General features: G+C 42.3%; 2 protein-coding genes across 5 annotated transcripts; one reads left to right on the plus strand and one right to left on the minus strand.

Annotated features, from left to right (window-relative positions):
- Positions 1-250: 250 nt before the first annotated feature.
- Positions 251-2,873, plus strand: LOC146619374 (uncharacterized). Its single transcript, XM_085371722.1, has 3 exons — positions 251-413; positions 1,434-1,839; positions 2,039-2,873. The coding sequence occupies exons 1-3, from the start codon at positions 251-253 to the stop codon at positions 2,871-2,873; spliced, it is 1,404 nt and encodes a 467-aa protein (XP_085227848.1).
- Positions 2,874-5,451: 2,578 nt separating this feature from the next.
- On the minus strand, positions 5,452-12,261 carry dcun1d5 (DCN1, defective in cullin neddylation 1, domain containing 5 (S. cerevisiae)). 4 transcript variants are annotated; one of them, XM_085370583.1, is made up of 10 exons: positions 12,230-12,238; positions 9,485-9,534; positions 9,273-9,315; positions 8,585-8,681; positions 7,654-7,819; positions 7,332-7,423; positions 7,146-7,254; positions 6,490-6,594; positions 6,271-6,373; positions 5,452-5,694 (listed from the first exon to the last, which is right to left on the minus strand). In XM_085370583.1, the coding sequence occupies exons 4-10, from the start codon at positions 8,647-8,649 to the stop codon at positions 5,639-5,641; spliced, it is 696 nt and encodes a 231-aa protein (XP_085226709.1). In that variant the 5' UTR covers positions 8,650-8,681; positions 9,273-9,315; positions 9,485-9,534; positions 12,230-12,238; the 3' UTR covers positions 5,452-5,638. The 4 variants fall into 4 exon arrangements, with proteins under 4 accessions (XP_085226709.1, XP_085226708.1, XP_085226707.1 ...); XM_085370582.1 differs by lacking the exon at positions 9,485-9,534 and having other exon boundaries at positions 12,230-12,261; XM_085370581.1 differs by lacking the exons at positions 9,273-9,315; positions 9,485-9,534; positions 12,230-12,238 and having other exon boundaries at positions 7,654-7,759; positions 8,585-8,805.
- Between the last annotated feature and the right edge of the window lie 1,188 nt (positions 12,262-13,449).

Raw genomic sequence — 13,449 nt, forward strand, 5'->3', positions numbered from 1 at the left:
CAAGCTGGGAATGTTCTCAGCTGCTCTTCTTTTGACTTGCAGGTCACTTTCTTTCAGCTCCGTTCTGCATCTACAAGCTCCACTTTCTTCCTAACTTGAATCGTTGTACTTTTACTGGCTGCTGTTTTTAGACTGAATTTGGACACTAAAGAAGCATACATTTAATTTCATGTGCGATCACATACTCGTGTATTTTACTGCCCTCAAACTGTAAAAACCAGCTGACTTTTATTTCCTCTGCAGGTTTAAAATGTTAACCAGGTGGTTAACTTTCACAGCCTTCCTCGCCGTCCCAGCCAATCCAGGAAGAGGAGCTACCGGCCAGGGCACTCTGACTGTGGCCCCCACCTGCCGGGTCAAAGGTCATCCAGAGGTGGAGTTGACTTTACACTGTGGAGATGGAAAGGACTTAGGTGAGTGAAGACTCCATCTCACTCTCTGCTCTCTGAAGGCAAACGCTGACTTCTGTTAAATGTAGAAAGCGGTCACGTTCCTGCTGTAAATATTTCAGACTGTACATTAATAGAAACCAATCTAAAGGAATCTAAAGCGATAACACTTTATAATAATTTTGGCTAACAATGAAACTTTAATTATTCAAGTATAGCTGCTAAATAGCTGGTTTGTGAATCAGACGCAACTACACAATAAAACACAGATAATGCTTACAGATGTTCACTGTAAAACACAGGTGTAGTAGGTGGATGGGGTTGCCCACTGCGCCTGCTGTGTGTCCCTCTGTGTTGTGTTGCAGGTTCTCAGTAGGTGGAGTTATTTAGTGCACCTGGCCGGCCTCCCTGGAGCATATAAGAGCTGTTGTCTCCACCACACACCCAACATTCGAACACGCATCCAGCTGCTAACACAAACTAACACACCTGAAGATGTTTACTCTGTTTTTTGTCTCTTTTGGTTGATAAATCAGAAAATTTGTGTCTCTCTGGGTCTCTGACACCAGCAGCTCTGACATGAGAGAAAACTTTCACTGAACTGAACGTTGGTGGTGTCCCACTTATTACTGTTGATTATCATGTTTATGAAATGTAACCAATGATTTTTAAAACAGAAAGGCCTTTATTTCAATTTTTCTTTTAAAAAAAAAAAAGCAGCTGTTTAGCTCCTCCCCTTTAAGGCGCCTTTCTTCTGACCAGCTACCCCTCACAAACAGAGGGTTTGAAAAGCAGGTGGGCGGAGCTTCTGTGTTTACAGCCATAGCTTTGTGCCCATTTCAATACCGATAAACCATAACTGTTTATAAAAGATGGATGGATTCTATTTATTATTTATGTTGGAACCAGTCTCGAGTGGATGAAAGAGGAACTGCAGCATTGCCACGTGAGACACAAAGGAAAGGTTTTTGTGACACTCTCTCTCTTTTGGTACTCATGAAATCATTACTCCTCACCTGTAGCTGCTTCTTCTCTCATATGCAGGTGTGGTCCAGTACTGGCACACCCCCTTTGGAGACCTCCACACTCCTGGTTCCCATGGTAAACTGGACCCCGTCGTCATGCACCATGACGGGAGCCTGCTGGTCCCCAACACCAGTGCTCTCCACAGTGGCCTGTACTACTGCCTCCTGCAGCACACAGAGGGTACTACACTGTGGCCGTATGAGCTCCACGTCGGTCACGATGGTCAAAACCTTCAGGAACTGGGAGAATACAAGCAAAGCAGCCGCTGTGCTGCATTCAGGTTCAGGAGGGATGCTGGGTCTGAGGAGGCGAAGCAGGCAGGTGTTTCAGCCGAGCTGTTTGCAGGAGCTGTGGCTGCATCAGTGCTGCTGACCTTTGTGTTGGGATTCAGCATTGGAGCTTTGAGCAGGACTCATGTTCTGAGGTGAGTTCAGGGACTTACGTCATTATTGGTGCCTCTTGAAGAAGTTTTAACCCAAGCTAAATCACCAGCATTGGAATCAATGTATTTTTAAACAAGTATAGAGAAAGATGCAAACACTAGATAATCTCAGTGTGAGCCAATGAGAACACCACATGTGGACTGACCCTTTTTACATTAAAGGTCTGTTTTTTCCTCTCAGGTGTTCAGGGGCAGTCAGGGCAAAGCTGCGGTCACCAAAACGAGGACGAAAGCGCCAAAGCGACACAACCGACCACGGCCCCGAGGTCAGCATGACAACCCTGCCGCCCACGAACGAGAACCCGGCCTCTGAAAACGACCAGGTGGTGCACAACAACTCTGCGCCTAACCTGTCTCCTCCTGCCAAACCTCAGAGAAGCTTCCGGCACAAACGAGAGGAAGACGAGCCACCAGAAACCACTGCATATCTGGAAGGATGTGACTACAAGGAGGAGGAGGAAGAAGATGGAAGATGCACAGAGAACAGAAATAAAGGCAGTGATAAGGAGTTAGAAGAGGGGGAGAAAGAGAGCCGGTTTGGTCGCTTGTATCTGATAGGAGAGGATGGAGAGAGTCAAAGTGAAACAGATGAGTATGAGGAGGACAAACATGGAAGCGAGAGCAGGGAGGTGAAGAGGAGTATGGTGCAGGAGGAAGAGGAGGCGGCGGCGGCGGCCGGTGAGGAGAAAGATGGTGAGACGGAGATTTCCAGAGATTCTGAAAAGTCAACTTTTGAAAGTGAAGATGAGGCGACAGGAGGCAAAAACAAGGAGGTGACCGATCAAGGAGCGCTGCCGCCCTCCCCACCACGGCCAGCCCGCCGCAGCCGCGTCATCCGCCTGTACCAGTATGACGAGGACGGCCAGCGATACGGCCACCTTCCAGACCCTGGCCCCGACGCTCCTCTCCCCGCCCCCAGATTCAAACAGCGCTCCGTCTCTCTGACGCGCCTCTCCGCCATCATGGCTGCAGCCTCAACAGGGCCACTGGACCAGAGTCAACAGGAAGAAGGATAGTGAGCAGACGTCAAACTTCCACATGGACATTTGATAGATGCTACAGAGAGTGGACAAAATAATGACAACACCATGGCTCAAGTCGAGTCCAGCTCTACAAACTTTGTTTGGAAGGGTCGCCACATTTAGCGCCACAAACTTATAACTTGTCATAAGTTATATTTGCATTATAACTATATATATTATAATTTCCACTCATGCTTACTTGCAGATCTGAGTTGCACTGATTTGATTTTCTCAGAAAATCTGCAAAAATGTACAATATAAAAGGACTTTCATGTTTTGAAGTTATTAGTTATGCTGTAAACACCTGAACGAAGCAGAACAGCCATCTCCCAGTGGCTGAACTGAAATGATGAACACCTGTACCTGATATGTTGGGTGTGGGATCGATGTATACATACCCTAAGACTGGACACTGTATTTTTATGAGGTCTGACGGGTGAATCTGCACACACACTTTTTATATCTGGGAATCAATTTTTGCATAAATTAAAAAAAAAAAAAAAAAAAAAAAAAGCTAAAGCCATCATCAAAGTAATGCTATGACTTCATCCTGGATCATCTCTGCATCCTGCTGATGAGATTACAGCTGAAGCTGAACTAAGCTTCACTTTTGTAATACCACTTTGTACCACAAGGTGACACAACAAGTAAGTTAATCTTACATATGGCTCGGGTCAATGATTTTAACTTGTACGCCGTCATACGGGTGTATCTGTTCAGATGAAGTTTAGATCCACCAGCCTGGGTCAAGTCAAGGAAAATAGGTATTTTAAGGAATCTTGAAACTGAAGTGGTACGTGCCATGTCTGTGTGCATTTTTATTGGGACTGTGGTGACATCTGAAACTAATGAGAACCCTTCCTGCACTAATGCTTGTTCCCATCACCCAGGTTTCTGCAGAGACTGACACCTGATGGTTTTTGAAGGACAATAGGGGCAAATCTCTAAACTATGAAAAAGTAAAACAGCATAAGACAGAGCATATGGACCAGAGGTCACAAGGTGCAGGCACAACACCTGAAATAGGGCAGCATGGGCGTGAATGGAGGTTAACGCTGTTACCTCAGAGCACGGCCTGGTTTAAAGACATCCATGTTAGGTTAACTGGTCATGTATGTGAGGTAGATGAAGTCCTTTAAGTGTGAGCAGTTAAACTGTGACTTGTGTATGGATGAAATGTGAGTAAATTACTTGCCGCTTCTGAGAATGTCCTCGCTACTTGTAATGATTAAATCATTATGATATTATGCTTTCATGTATAAAACAGGACATGATGTCAGATAGTAAATTTAGTTTGTGTTTGGGGGGGAAATAAGTTGACTCTCCCTGCTCTCTTAATTAAGGATTAATCTTCCACTTATTAAGGCAGGCCGTTTACTCCAGCAGTCCCTGAACTTTTTAGCGCCACAGACCGGTTAAATGTCAGACAATATTTTCACAGACCGGCCTTTAAGGTGTCGCGGATAAATACAACAAATAAAATGATACGATCAAGACAAAAACTGTTATTTTGTAAATATAATAATAAACGCAAATTAACTGTGTAATTTTGCAACTTTATTAGCAGCATCCTCCTAAAATGCACCAACAACATTGAGAGTAACATCCTCCTCTTTGCCCCTTAACGCTCTCTGGTCGCTACGGTAAAGCGTAAATAATTCTTTCAAAATAAGACACAACTACAACATGGGAAAAAACCCAGGGAAACAGAGTTAACAATAAAAACCCTGAAAACCATTAATTTCACACCCGAGCCCAACAACCCCGGTACCAAACGACTCATGGACCCGGGGGTTGGGTACCGCTGGTTTACACATTCTAAATTGATGTGCAGTTCAAAATTTGTTGTAGGGCCCAGATTATACCATGCAAGGCATACAACATGAACAGTAAGCGTTAACCAGCCAAGAATATATTCTTATTTACAGCGGTGAAAGAGTCTCATGAGTAAATGTGGAGAAGTCCAAGAAGAAATGTGAAACATTATGAGCTCTGGGGAAACAACTCCCCCTGCTGGTCACAGTTTTAGTTGACATTTGCAGCTGGTAATTTTAGAAAGTACCTTTAAAGTTGTTGTTTTTTTTTTGTTTTTTTTTTTTAAAGCATTCACTAAATTAACTGCCCAGAGGGGTTTCAGGATAGCTGTAGAGTGGTGAGACTTGCTTCTAGCAGGTTAGGTGCTGGTTATCTGGCAGGATGTGGTCTAATAAGAAGTGTTAGGAGGTAAAGGGATAACTGCTGTATCTGCTCAGGGGTTGCTGGACTGACACCTAAAAAAGAAATGGTAAATTTCTTCAGGCTGACCAGTTTCTGCATGCCTTAGTGTGTTAACACGGTGCAGGAGTGGCGAATGAAACCTGGGCTCTGCAGCTTGATGAATTTCCATTTCCTTTTTATTACTGTCAAAACGTCTATAAACAAGACACAAAAATGGGGGGGAAAAAACAAAACAAAAAAAACATAACATTTAACATAAATTCCACAGCTCTTCTCAGTTCATTTTCCCTCTGACAGTTTCTTTTCTTGAAATTAACACTATTTAAAAAAAAAAAAAAAAAAAAAAAGTCTTCTCAGCAGGAGGAAGGCCTCTTAGCATTTGGACGATGGTGCACAGGCGCCTCTAACGGGATTCGAAGGTCCACAGGGACGAGGTTGTACTCCATATTTCTGTGTATGTGTGGATGAAACCTTTTTCCAGACTCCTTCCCGGGTTCTCAGTTTTCTCCCTCTTCATCCTTTTGTTTTTGTGGCTGTTAATGCTATGAAGCTGACCAACTTCTTCGCCATTCCACGAACTCGTCTAGAAGCACCGGCCCTGCAAAAAACAAATAAACCCGTAAATATAGACAAAAGGTGCGCCTGCACGTTATTACTGTTCAGTGAAGACATGAAGCCATTTTAAGGTTTAAAACTGAAATGCTTGTTTAACATTCTTTTGCAGTTATACATGTTGAAAAGTTTGCTTAAACAGCTGGCCATTTAAAACTTAGAAAATAAAAGAATCTTAAAATCAATACAAAAATGGAGGGAAGCTGGTGTAAATTTATTAACATCAGGACTGCTGTGGCATTTTGGACTACAAGTGATGGACAGATATTAGATTTCCTTTCACAGAAATGAGTGAGCCATCACGGAAGACCCCCCAGAATTATAACATGCTCATCCTTCTGTCCTAAGAGTGTGAACCGATCCAGATGTGTTCTTGTGTATTATGACAAACTGTGCGACAGCGGCCATTCCCAAACCAAAGCCCTGGATGGTCCAGGTGGGGCGATAACTGGCCAACACATCCTATTCCATGTTTGGACATTTCATACAGGTTTATATTCCCGCCTTGAAGCAGCTCTGTAAGAGAGGCCTGCACTATTTTCCTAGTACAAGTGGTACTCACAAGCTCCATCCTCATCGTAGTTACTGAGGTCTGGGTTGATGGTCCGGCTGAACTCCAGAACATTATACCACTGGTCTTTATTCAATCCCTTGTACTTGGACTGCTGTGGGAGACATTAATGGGAGGGAGACCGTGAGGAAACAACCCAGAGAGAGGAGTGAAGAGCTGTTTGAAGATGAGCTGATTTCACATCTCCTTTATCAGAGCAATGAGATTTACCTCCAGGAACTGGCTGAAGACTGGGAAGAGCGGCCATGACCTTCCCAGCAGCAGAGCCAGCATTAATTTTGCCGTGTCCATGTCCAAACTCCTCTGGTTCTTATCCTGAGGACAGAAGCAACTCAGTGAGTGAGCTCAGTAATAAGTGCAGCAGTTCATATCTCTTATGATCCCATGAATGCGCTGATGAGTGTTTCCCCCACAATCCCATTAGTCATAACAGTTAAACCTAACTGCACGGTTGCTGCACTGAAATTGAAAAGACACTCCCTCATTTATGGTTATTTAAAAAAAAAAAAAAATCCAGCTGCATCAGCAGGGAGATTCACTGCATCAAGCTCCGAGTCAGAATTCAGAGACTTGATCTGAAAGCCTGTGTTGGTGAAGTTAAGCTTCATTTATGGTCACCACACCAAATCTTTTCAGAAGCTCAGAGTTTAAATGTAGCATCTGCTCCTCCCGGTTAAAACATGGTCACCCCATAGGGAACTATTTTGTGGTAATTTGGCGCTTTTAAATTATTATTTTTATTCCAACTTTTCCTCATAACAATCACAAAGTCAGGAGCACAAACACTGCAGACATATTACAAAATGATGCTCAAGGATTTTTACAGGCTTAACTTCCAAATAATAACAAAAAATAAATAGACTCACTCTGGCAAAGTCAAAGGCGTATCTGTAGATATTTTTAAAGGTCGCAGCATCGTTGAGCTCACTGCGCAGGTAATCAAGTTTACTTTGTAATCTCTCTGTGCAGTCACACCTGCATGTAGACGAAAACACATTTAAGCGTATTTGTAACCTCAACCACAAATAAACTGAAAGAATAAGATTTCTTACTGTAATATCGTCATTCCCCTGAGCCACTCGTCTTTTGTGAAGTACCCCATGTTTGCTGCTTCTAGATGCCACGCTAAAACTAACATGATAATCTGCAGGAAAGAAAGAGGAGATTCAAACAAGTGTAAGAAAGCTTGTTTCCTACCATCTTTATTTTTCACAGAAAAAAACATTTGTTGCTAAAATAAAGCTCCATAAAACATTCTCACATCATGAGTGCCTCACAGTCTCTTTTCTGAGTGTTACCCTATGACTCCTGAGGGTCAGGAGTTCATCAGGTAAGGGACATGCAGAGTGACTAAGAGTCAAGCTGCTGACTTACATTCTCTGGTTCCACGCCGATGTCCTCACAGAACTTCTCCATGGCCTCTGGGCCGAACACCTTGTCGGGGGCAGCGTACTTGTGGAACCAGGCCAGGCACTTCTTACTGGAAAAGGGCTTGTCAGTGTTGATTGACCTCGGACCGCGGATCAGAGGTCGGGTAAAACTTCAGCACAGACCAAACATTTTAAAGATAAATGTGCAGCCATAACTTCAGGAGGTTGTTACATGGCAGCTATACAACAGCTGGACTACAGTCAAAGCAAAAATACAACAAAGGATTTCACCCTGTGAGAGCTGGGATAGGCTCCAGCACCTCTGACTCTGAACAGCTCCAAGAACATTGGTGTATCCAGTCAGCCAGCCAGTTTAGAATCAACTGCTACCAAGTCAGATCAGATGCTGCTGTATGCAAATGGCTCGGGTGATTATTCACATGAGACTCAAACTGTCACCATATTTCATTAAAAACCTGAAATTAAGTCTGCACGGACATTTATGATGTACAGAGCTGAGGCACTGATGGATTATCCACCTCATTTATATCCAAGAATAAAGCAAAGGTACCTAATAAAGTGGCACTTTAGATACTCTCCTACAGTCCTGAAGACTGAGGCAGTGCTGATTAAGATGACAAGTATGTGCTGAGTGCCTCGATTAGTAAGGAGCATAACTCACAACATGTGTGAAGATATGCGTTTTGGCTACATCCTCACTGTGACTGCAGCATGAGCATTCATCTACACTCTTAATACACAATGAAGAAGAAGAGGAGAAGGTGAAGGGCTCAGAAAGCCTACACCCGGCTGAGAGAGCATCGAACTCACAAGGTAATCAATAAAGGTTCAAGAAGCACATAGGATGGATAGAAGACAAAGGTTAGCGGTGCAGACACAGGACACCCTCAGTGTGAGCAGATAGATCTGTTTACCTCGTAATTTTACAGTTCTGCTCATGATCATCTGCATCAGGCAGCTTCCTCTTCTTCACAGGCATCACGGCACCTTTACTGGGCTTCACTAGCTGGGCTACATTTACAGAGCAAAGACAACAGTCAAACATCCGTTTGACCCTGGAGTGACCGAGCCATCTTAGCAGCTACAACAACTCAAGTACATTTACAGAAATGCTTTACTTTGTATGCTTCATACCCAAAACATTTCCTCCATCTATGATGGGTATTCTAACATTCAAAACATTCAAAACACTTTGATTACTGAATTATCTGAAAGGGTAACTGTTGAAATGAGACGGCCAATTATGGAACAAGTATTGGAGGAGCACTGACGCAGTGTAACAATCAGTTAATCTAATCTTGGGTCAAAAATCTGGACTTTTAAGTTCTGTGTTCTTTCATTAGTTTAACGTCAGTAGCAAATCAGTACATCTTTGGGCTTTAAGCAGCTGCCTTCTGCAGCGGTAGGTGTGAAAAAATTTAATAAAAATCAACGCCTGTGTTTTTTAAAAACATACTTCTATTTCTACACATCTTTCTATTACCCTTCCCTGTTAAAATAGAAGTAAACTGAAATTCATGGTGTGAAACGTTTTTATGATTAAAAAAATAAATAAAAAAATAACAGCACACAGATATATATGAGATGTGTGAGAGGTTGTACCTGTATACTTCTGCCTGCCTTGTCCATTCAAATCTAAGCAATGCTGGAATAAAACAGAAAACTGGTTTAAAAAAAAAAAAAAAAAAAAGTCTCTGCACAGCACCCGATAAGCTGATGGATGCTGTACGCTAAAGTCCAGCAGTATTATCACTGTAAACGTGCCGGACTACACCGGCGTTGTCTGCTACACACAAATCAACACAAAAACTCACAAGCTTGTCCAGCGTTTCTGACAGCGTGCTGATGTTTGCCAGGACTTTTCCTACGAGAAAGCACACAAGCACTGACTCAGCATCATTCAGGGAATGTCAGCCAAGGAAGACCGAAGGCATCAGCCAAAACACATGCGAGGCATTACTAACACCACCATCACTTTGAAACCAAGAGGAAAAATCTGATCATAGGTCAAAGACCTCAGATGAGATCCAAATTTTTTTTATAGTTTCTGTAAACCAGAACGGTTTAGGGTAAATATCTGATACTGTGACTATGAATGGAGTCTCAGGAGCGCAGCTCAGGTTCATTCAGAATGATAGATGCTTGAAGTCTCTAAAATATTTGGATTTGTGTGGTGTTCTCTCATTCTGCTAATATGAATTTGAGTCATTTTCAAGATATTTATGAAATTATCAAAATAACAACACTAGAATTATTATTATTAATTATTTTTTTTTTTTTACAACTACTTTCAAGATTTAAATGAAGATTGAAGAAAATTTATTTAACACTGGCATGACGTGAGTACTTTGTATCAGCAGATTTCCAAAGCCAAGGCATTCGGATCATATCTGTGCGTCGTTGTTAATTGAAGTTTCATTGCAGTTGCCCTCCTGGCCTTACGGTCAACTGAACGTTCAGAAATTCAAGGAAAGAACCGATTTCTGCCTTTAGAGCTGTGATTTTAAGCCTTTGTGCCAAAGCAAAACAAACAGCAAACCAAAAATTAAGACTTGGCTGTCTTCATATGTGCAGAATGCCATGTCATACTCTCTCATTTCAAATATCATCACTTCTTTTGATTGCAATGTTAGCTGATTTTAAGAACAATGAGCACCACTAAAGTATGACTTGCATCAATCCTCTTATCACACAAGAACACATACATTGTATGGTCAAAAATATGGGGACACACCTCTTAGTCTTTGAATTCAGGTGTTTTTAGTTCCATAGCCACAGGTGTATAAAATCAAGCACCCAGCCATGCAGTCAGCCTTTAGAATGACTTGTGAAAGAATGGGTCGTTCTAAAGAATTAACAGAAATTGAGTACTACTGAAACAGGATGCCACTGTTGCAACAGGTCAGTGGGTGAAATTTCTTCCCTTTTAGATATTCTGCAGTCAGCTGTATTATTGTAAAGTGGACGTGTTCAGGAATCATTAATCCACAAAGTGGTAGATCATGTAAAGTTAGAGTGCGATCGCTGCGTGCTGAGGTGTAAAGCACATATGTTCTGCTGACTCAGTAACTGCAGACCTCAAAACCTCTGACATTAAGATCTGGGAGCTTCATGACATGGGTTTCTATGGCAGAGCAGCTCCTGTGGGTGTATTATGTGGGCAGCCTAGAAATTTTGTTTATGTAGTGTAGATTCCTGCTGCCTCTGGTTCAGACGCAGCTCTCTTCTACCCTTTTAAAGCAGGTGAAGTCTCTCTATAAAAGGATGTTTAGTTTCCAAGGCCCTCATTAGCTCACTATATTAGCATTAACAGATTAACTCGGGCTGAAGGCTGCTGACATCACAAGTCCAGCTGCTCAATTATATCTCCTCACTATCAATCAGGCCAATGAGGTCAACTGAAATGACATTTAGTACTTTGTGCAGTTACAATGTTTCGTTGATGCAAAAATCTCAGGGGACACCTTGACTTGTCTCAGGGCAGCACTGAGGAACCACAGCCTTTAAGTATAGGACCCATTGGAAGTTTAGGATCATATGTAGACATGATCCCAGACACATACACAACAATGAATTCTGTGACTTTACTCCCCATTAGGATCATTCAAGTGATTCCTGGAGATGTGTGGAGAGGCAGAGTGTGCCATCGCAGCAGCTGTCACAAGTACGATTCATAAATGCACAAAATTCACTTGAGTACTGTTAAAATGAATGGTGACGCCATTGTTGGAGTTTGAAATGGGCCAGTTCGGAAACACTGTTTTTGTTCGGTTCGGCCTGCATAGCTGGTTAAAAGGAAGGAGCAAACAGGGACTGCCTCATCACACTAAATTTCCGTTTTCGTGTTCAGACTTGATATAAAAGCTCACCAGAAAAACGAGGACACTGCTCGGAAGAAAACAGGCGTTGTCACGTTTGCATTTCAACAAAAACCACCAAACGTAACTGTCGCGCAGCTGCAGTGTCTGCGACGTTAAACGCGAACTTTTTCCAGCGTTTGAACTGTTAAAAATAAACATGGTAACGACAGCACTGCTGCAGAAGCAGTTTAAAAAGCTCTGTGGGAAACACACGTCACCATTCCTCCACCACACACACCTAAAGCACAAGACACAGGTACATATTGAATAAAAAGTCTGTTAAGGGTCTGGACTCTGTTAAACTTTAAACTTTGGGCTAAAATCCAAACTGCTGCGGGTCTCCGCCTTTGATGCTAACGTTAGCTAACCAGGCTAGAATGACTAATAGACTTCGTGCCAGGATGTCGCATTTTGTCGCCACTTAAATGTTACAAAAACATGATTCGTATTACAAATTCCACATTTATCTCCTTCATTTTCTTCAGAGAGTCAGACTTGACTCACAGGGAACCTCTTTTGTTTGCTAGCTAACATTAGTGGCGCACCGCGGGTTTCAGAGCTGCTCTGCTAACGTCTGCTAATGTGTCCAAACACGTATCAAAAGTCTTTAAATCACTCGCATCATAATTAGACGCAAATATAAGACAGATGCCTGGGGCAACACCTGGTAATTGATAGGGCACTGTTTTAAACACTTACCACTTTCAGTCACACTCAGACTACTGTCTCAGTTCCACCTGCTTCTCTTATGCCGGAGTTTTGGCTGGAGCCGGCGTTTCCGCGAGAGTGGACGATACCACCGCTTTATGGGGGTGCAAAACGAAATTAGCGTTCCCCTCTTCAGAGAAATGTGCGCGAACGCTCTTTTTTAAGAATGGATGTTTATAAAACACGACATTTAACCTCATTTACAAGAAGGATATATGGTCTTAGGCAACAGTTATCCAAACGACAACATCTGATGGTTGTAATGTACACCCCGAAGAGCCGAATATATCGTTTTAGTTCTTAAAGAAATAGTCCCTTATTTTTGGCTCACATGCTCACATGTACTCATGTCCATGCATCCATTCATCCCAGCTGTCATAGGGCGAGAGGCAGGGTGTAATAAAGTTTAAAATATTTTTAACATTTATACAAAACTGTAAAATCTCTGTCAGCTATTTTTCTAAAATAGAGTTTCCTCTGAACTTTTTATTTAATTTTAGCTGTTCACAGTTCAAAAACTCGTCCATCACTCTGAGTTAACGACAAGGAAGGTTATCCTAGTTAACTAAAACGAAACATTGAGGTAGGTTAATTCTAGTGAAATTACAAATAAAAAAGTAAAATGAAAAAAAAAAATCTCTGTCATGGACAGTGCACAGGAGATGTGGAGAGGAGATGCAGGCTAGATGCACTGGGTGTAGACGGGTGTCAGGGGTGACGTGATTTATGACAGAAAGGTAGTGATAGCGAGAGTAAAAGAGAAGCTCTCATAACCTGCTGTGATGTATGGTTTGGAGACAGGAGGTGAGGCCAAAGACAGAGGAGTTGATGTTTGTTGGGAGTGAGCAGGATGGACAGGATAGAGGCAGCTGATCCACAGATAATCCTGCAGTGAGAGCTTGTCCTTTAATAACACAATTTATCTGCAAAATAACAAGTTTAAAAATAAATGTTATGGATAAAAAGTATAATCTACGTGCAAAATATAGTTTAGTAGAAACATATGCATATAACAGGTGTCATTATATGACCCCCTGCTGGTCTCTAGTCTTTGTTTTTAAAGGTTTAGTAAGCAAAAGACCATTTGACCTGAGACTTGTGTAGTGTTTATTAACTCAGAGTTAGTGTTTATACTGAGGGTTGTTGGAACATTAATAAACCCAGTGTTCCTGTAACTGTGTGGTGTATGGAGCACATGATTGTGGCCCATA

The sequence above is a fragment of the Diplotaxodon limnothrissa genome, linkage group LG14 (assembly GCF_057381915.1).
Source record: "Diplotaxodon limnothrissa isolate DT_005_m linkage group LG14, D_limnothrissa_male_GT1.1, whole genome shotgun sequence".
NCBI lineage: Eukaryota > Metazoa > Chordata > Actinopteri > Cichliformes > Cichlidae > Diplotaxodon > Diplotaxodon limnothrissa.

Coding starts and splice junctions, on each gene's coding strand:
- dcun1d5 (XM_085370580.1), bottom strand. CDS start 8,715: ATGTTTGACTGTTGTCTTTGCTCTGTAAATGTAGCCCAGCTAGTGAAG. Junction 7,424..7,653: donor TCGGCGTGGAACCAGAGAAT/GTAAGTCAGCAG, acceptor TCTTTCCTGCAG/ATTATCATGTTAGTTTTAGC. Junction 5,695..6,270: donor CTACGATGAGGATGGAGCTT/GTGAGTACCACT, acceptor TGTTTTTTGCAG/GGCCGGTGCTTCTAGACGAG.
- LOC146619374 (XM_085371722.1), top strand. CDS start 251: ATGTTAACCAGGTGGTTAACTTTCACAGCCTTCCTCGCCGTCCCAGCC. Junction 414..1,433: donor TGGAGATGGAAAGGACTTAG/GTGAGTGAAGAC, acceptor TCTCATATGCAG/GTGTGGTCCAGTACTGGCAC. Junction 1,840..2,038: donor AGCAGGACTCATGTTCTGAG/GTGAGTTCAGGG, acceptor TTTTCCTCTCAG/GTGTTCAGGGGCAGTCAGGG.